Here is a 6,788-nt window from a genome sequence, read left to right as displayed (position 1 = left end):
CTGCTTCTGCATTCAACAAGGTTTCCCTGACCTTTCCCCTGTGATACCTGTAGCAAAGGAAAGTTGTTGAGTGTCAACAATGCCATCTCAACAATCAGATATATCACTTGGCAGGTGAAAAAGATTTCACATTACCAATAATACTATTAATATTTGCTTTCTTAATCAAGATACAATAAAACATATCATGTATAAAGACAAGTGAAAATGGCTGCATCTGTATAGTGTATTTTACTTTAAAAGATAAAATCTGTTGAATACCAATGACAATATCTTCACAAAATAGCCAACAGAAGTGCAAATTCCCCCAGTTCTTGTAGTGGCATTAATTGGAGAATGGTGGATTAATTCTTGCTTTTCAGAAATTGGCACTCTGCAAAGTTCCTCATACTTGCACACATGCTGAAGATGGGAGAAAAAAAAAACTGTACCGAGAACAGTGATGCTAAAATGTAATGATCCTGTAGCAAAATCTCTTAACATATTCATTTTTGTTTGTCCAAAGAGAAATTCCAAAATTTTATAGCAAACTTATATTCCTGCCCTAAATTACACAGATTTTCTTCATCAAAATCTCAAAGTTAGGTTGAAAGACAGAAGAAGTTACAGCAGAAGTCCCAGGGTACTCTTCATTCAAGATCCATTACTGTGATTCATAATGGAAAAAAGAACAGAGAAGCATTTCAAGTCACTGTGTAAGTACACTCACATAAGTGGGTCTGGTCCATGTGCTTCTATCTACATTAGCAAATTCAGCATATATAAATATATAAATAAAACATATATACAGTACATAGTCACATTCATATAAGCCATAAAATGACATATATTTACAAAAATATTTGCAGCTATGCCTTACACTTTCAGTTCCACATCAGAAATTTAAGTATTTAGCTTCTTCCTTGCAAACTTGATCACCTTGCTATCTAGGAGTTTGGGGTGAAATTGTACCTTATATATTCATGATTGTTCAAAAATATGAAAGAAAATAGCCTTCCAGGAAGTTCTGTTAAGTCCATCAGAAAAGTTTGAAACTTGTTGAGAGGTTGTTTGCCTCACTGAAGAGCAATTTACATTTTACCAAACATATTGAGCGACCTTCTGTTCTTGATATAGAATGACAGTACCTTGGTCTGGACTGTAAATAAATGTCTAATTCATAAAACATCAGGTATGACACAAACTGGGTGCCTGAAAGTAGTCTGTAGTATAAATTCATACATAATTGCTACTCGATTTGTCTCAATTCCAACTGGTAGAGCAGTCAAAGTGAACGAATGTAGAAATGAAAATATATATATCAGGTTACCTTGCATGGTCAAAAAGTAGAGAGTAAACTACATCCTTTTGGAATTGTTGTAGCTTCCTTTATGAGCAAGTTACATGATTAAAACAACCCCAAGTATCTGACATTTATACAGTTCATATTATATAGCACTGTGACTTCCAGAAGTTGCACATATACAATTTACTTCTCCCAATATGGAAAAACATTTCTTCACTGCTTCATAAAATATTCTTCTTAGATATGCAGCCCAGATTCCAGCATGCTGTTTTAATTTGAAGGATTTGTTCTTTTGACATGAAATAAGTTTTGCAAAAGGAATTAAAGCTTTGGAGAAGGGGCTGTTTTCCTTATGAAGAACACTCGGGGGAAAAAAAAAATCAGAATGCAACGGTTTAAAGTGTCTTTACATGAAGACCTGTGGGGGAAAAATCTTGCAGTGAACTGTCGATACACAGCCTCAGATAGCACTTTCAGTGATAGCCAATGGTGTTGTCTCTTGTTCCTCACTATTCTCTGTGGACACATCCTGGACCTCCTGTTGCTGATAGATATCTTGGACCAGCATGATGTTTGTGTTCCTCCATTCTCTGTACTTCATTGCCGTCAACTTTGGGTCCTCTAGCAACTGGTTAATTGTGGCCAGGTCATGTTCTTTACACTAGGAAGAGAATAAGTGGTTATTTCCCACAGACACAGTCAAGCTCATTGTTCATAAAAATAAAATTCTGGGAACGTTGCAGAACCAGGGCACAAGGAGATGACCAATTAGCCATCCTCCTGGCAATTTGTTCCTATTTTTATAACCAAGATTATCAAAGTTAAGTCCACAGCAGAAATTCCTCCCAGTTGAAGGCAAGATTATGATTTCAAGTAGTTTTGTTTTTACAAGATACTTAGTAAAATTGTATGAATGAGAAGTCATGAAAATTAGACATTAGTTATGTTGCCTCACAAGTTAGTAGTTGCATGAAACTAGACATGATGACATCTATTCCTATAATTCAGACAAATCCTAACTTTCTGAAAAAAAATACTTGCCCGCCTGAGCACAATTACAAATTCCTGTTCTCTGGAAGCTAGACAGGAAATACTTTTGGACGAAATCCATGCACTGGCAGTATAGCTCATGGGTAGTTAGATCATGTGTGGGTGTTAATACATCTACCACAAGATACTGTTAACAAATCTGGTCTCTGCTGTTAGACAAGAGCAGCTCAGATTGTATATTGCAGGGACCCTGGGTTAATTGTAAGACAGGAACAGTCATGTCATGATACAGGGAAACTGAGAACCTTGAGGTCACAGAATGGGTGAGGTTGGAAGGGACCTCTGGAGGTCATCTGGTCCAACCTCCCTGACTCAAGCAAGATCATCTACAGCAGGTTGCTTAGGACCACATCCAGGCAGCTTTTGAATTACTCTGAGGAGGGAGATCCCACCACCACCTCTTTGGCAACCCGTGCCATTGCTCAGTCACCCACATAATAAAGAAGTGTTTCCTGATGTTTGCACAGAAAATCCTGTGCTTCAGTTTGTGCCTATTGCATCTTATTCCGTCATTGGGCACCTTTCAAAAGAGCCTTCCTCCATCCTCTTTGCATGCCCCCCTCAGGTATTTAGTCATGCCCTCACATTTTCTAAGGCAATCCATCTTTTTGCTGTTCTAGCTCTTATTGCTGATCCATGCAGTGGATCACAGGATAGAGAAGCTTCAGTTAGCAACTATAATTTCTTAATGGAGGCACCATGCTGCACTAACAAACCTTTACTTCTTTTTGCCAGGCTCCATCCCCCCAGGTCTATGTGTGACAGCAATGGGGTTGTTCTTGCCATCCTCTGTACTGCCACCAATTTCATAACACCTGAGAACACTCTGTGCTAGTGGCTGCCTTCAAAACACCGTGAGAACACTCACACATCCACGACACTCCCTGACAGTAGCAATAGGCTGCTCTCATATCCATATCCCACTACTACCCTAATCAACCCTCAACTACTCTAACCCCTATGATGCCTGAACCACTTTTCAAACAGAAAAAAAAAACTTGTTAAACGTTTGGTTTACATTGGTCCCACCCTCAAGACTAATCCTTGTAAGAGGGCTTTTGGCATAAATGCAGAGACACACTGATAGCCTAAGAGCAGAAGAGGAGATAGGGAAGTAGAAGGGAGAGGGAAGTATTTGCAATGCACAGACTTGGTGGCAAAAAGCCATGTTGTGGATTTTTTCTTCTGCTTTAAATCTATTTCCCACATTCATTAAGCCTGTGATGCATTTGCACACAGCTTCCCTCTCTTCCAAACAATCCTAAGCATGTTTTGTTAATGATATATTGTGGCAGGAACATTAATCTGTTGTTAAAGATGTGGAGTCAAAAGGCCAAAATTAAAATTGTACTGAAGCTTGCATAAATCATTTGCTTCAAAACTAAGAGGGTTTTAACTAAAGCAGAGTAAATATGGATCAGATGCAAAACTTTTCTGATTTTGAAATTTCCAATAGATCATTTCCAATTGTCTCATGTCTCACATTTTATGTTAAAAACGTTGACTTTAAAAGCACATAATCTCACTGATGTAAAGAATATGGCACATTCCCACTGAAAGCATTTGCCTTTTAGACAGGCTAACTCAAACACTGCTGTGCATGCAACTCTGTTCGTGTCTGTGAGAAAATGTCTGTGCTATATTTGTCTTGTCAATTCTCCAACTCCTTGGTTTGAAGAAGGAAAAAAAAAATCAACACATTTTATGCATTATGAACACTCCAAAAATGTTTTTTCCATATTAAATACAAGTGTTAGACAAGCCTAAGGTTATAAACACTGCTAATCACAATTTATACAATACTCCTGGATTAAATCAATGCAAAGTTGTCCTCCTTGCTCATGTCTGACAGAAAGGCTTCTAGGCTTGCATTCAGCTCCAGACTAATAAAATGGATTATCCCAGAAGATACAGCTCCATTTTGTACTAACTGCTTCTTAGATTTATTAGGGAGGCTCATATCAGGGAAAAACATCAAAGTATGCTTCCACATTTATTTTCCTGTGCCATAAAATTGGCATACTTTTTAAAATAAATTTCTGCTGTATGATGGGCTCACTTTATTACTGATGCAGAAGAATAAAACTATAGTCAGTGCCACTTCACTGAAGACTCATTAATACTGAGGAGAGACTTCACTGGGTCTCATACGTAGCTTGGAAGTCCTGCAACAGGCAGGATGCCTGTACACCAACTTGTCTTTTCAAATGTGTCTTCAGGAAGTTTAAGGCAGGCCGGGGCACCAAAGCCAACCCTCACATTGCAACTAATAATCAAATCAACTATTGTGCTGATAGAGGTTTTTACATGTATTCCTCCAGGGTACAATTCCTGAAGCCAAATACACATACTTGAAACGTGATACTCAATTCCTGCTCCTAATGCATACAAAAAGAATTGTAGAATGGCTTGGGTTGGAAGTGACCTTAAATATCATCCACAAATTCTCCAGGCAATAAACATAATGAAAGAAAAAAAAATATCAAGTGAAGCCCCAGGTTTGGATTTGTTCTTTCTCCTCTTTACAATTTAAATGTTATGGTTAAGATTTCTGTTTGCCTCAGTACCATTCAGAAGCAGGTTTTGAAATCCCATGACACTCAAAACAATGCTGGCAGGTAAACAGCCTCATAAATCTCCATATTCAAGACAAATTTATTGGCCCTTTCATGGAACGTCCCCTGAACCCCTCCACCCCCCCAGTTCATGATACGCTTCCAACATAAAAGCAGGATGCTTTTGTTATTAAAAATATTTTAGTTACAGGAGGTCTTTACAATAGCTTTGGCACATCCTGTACATTCCCCAATAATCACATAAGGAAAACTTTTTTGGCTCAGGGTCGTTTTCATGTGCTTTATCATTGATGTCCTTTTTCTGCTCTTCCTGTTTTAAGGCTGCCTTGTTTAGTGTATTCAGCTGAGTTTGCAGGTTTCCCAGCTAACTAAGAGGAGCTTTCTTTATTAAATTTTCCAAATGGGCTGGAATTTCTGCAAGAAGGGTCCCTTCTGAACTATTCCCTCTGTTTCCAGTTCAGATTTAACAACAAAACACAGATCACTATTCTGAATAAAGTAGAAAACAATTTCAAAAACTTATCCAAACTCTCTGGGGCTTTAAATAAATATGTAATTAGAATTTGGCTGATGTCTAGGCTTGCTTCTTTTTTCAGCCAAACCGTTTCTTTCTCTCAGGCTTTTCCTTGGCTCACTCTGTGACCTCACCTTTAATGTGCTGTTTAGCATTCGAATTTTGTGGAGTTTCTCATTAATGGAGGGGTTTTTGCTCCGTTTGATAAATGACTTTCTAAGCTCCTTCTTGGTTGAAAGCCGACGATCACCGATGGGAGACAGGCTTGCTTGTTCTAATGACTTGTAAAGTCGCTCCATCTCATCATCATCACATTTTTCCTGATCTGCAAAGCAAAGAATAAAGTGTGTATGAGAATATGAATATGGCAGCAGATAGCAGAAACATTGCATTCAGCTGTCAGACTCTTAGCCAAGTCAAAAAGTAATGGTATTAGAGTCAAAACCAAGGGTAATTTTTAGAGTAATTAGGCGTATGAGAATGATGTACTACCAAATTCAGACATTTTTAAGAATCAGGTTATGATCCAAGCAGATATGAGCATATGTTTCCACTGATCTAGTGCTGCTCTAATGATCTAAATATATCACAGACTTTGAACAACTGTCAGTAACGTTACATTAGAATGAATACATTTTGATAGCATCTACACTTATTCACTTTTCCCTTACAAGCTGCACACAGTTAATTACATTTCTACATGGCATTTCATGGGTCAGATTCTATTAGGTGTACCAACTTATTGTCAGGCATTGATAATTATTGAAAATACAAGGAAAATATTTTTTGAGAAAGGAAATGAAACACAGAAATGTGTCAGAGGCCAAAAGAGAAGGTCCCTAGAAAACAGATTAAAGCAGAAACCCTTGGGGTACCTGATACCTAAGTCTTGAGTTTCACAGACTGCAGCACAGAATTTGCCTGTGGTGCCACACAGAAAAGCTTTGATTATTCCACTTAATAGCTCTGATGAGCCCTAAGCTGCAGCAACATCTTCCATGACAGAGAAGATATGACAGAAAAAGCTAGCAAGAAGCTGGGAATTAAATAGGATAAAATAAGATAAAAGTTAAAGCAAATGCTTTTTTTTTTTTTTTTTTTTAGAATAAAACAACTTAAAAATGAACAGTCAAGGAATGCAAAATATACCAGGCATAGATGGGGGCAACTGAAGGACAGTTTCAGCAAACGGCTGTGCAACTCACTTCTTCCACAGTCCACACTGCAAGCTTTTCTACTTCAATGTCTCCTAAATTTGGTGTTTTTAGGATGCCAATGAGTCCCTCAAGAGCTACTGGGATAACATTCATGTTTATTCTACTGGAGATAGCAGTGGCAGTTTTTCTCAAATGCAGTCCTCCAT

At 37.9% G+C, this 6,788-nt stretch overlaps 1 protein-coding gene across 1 annotated transcript in view; it reads right to left on the bottom strand.

Annotated features, from left to right (window-relative positions):
- Positions 1-212: 212 nt before the first annotated feature.
- IPCEF1 (interaction protein for cytohesin exchange factors 1) overlaps positions 213-6,788 on the bottom strand; it is a 58,816-nt gene continuing 52,240 nt past the window's right edge. Inside the window, 2 exon segments of the mRNA XM_040551132.1 lie at positions 213-1,946; positions 5,560-5,750. Of these exon segments, the coding sequence (XP_040407066.1) occupies positions 1,746-1,946; positions 5,560-5,750 (392 nt within the window). The 3' untranslated portion in view covers positions 213-1,745.

The sequence above is a fragment of the Cygnus olor genome, chromosome 3, assembly GCF_009769625.2.
Source record: "Cygnus olor isolate bCygOlo1 chromosome 3, bCygOlo1.pri.v2, whole genome shotgun sequence".
NCBI lineage: Eukaryota > Metazoa > Chordata > Aves > Anseriformes > Anatidae > Cygnus > Cygnus olor.
The sequence above is the reverse complement of the archived record's forward strand: the minus strand, read 5'-3'. Positions and strand labels throughout refer to the sequence as shown.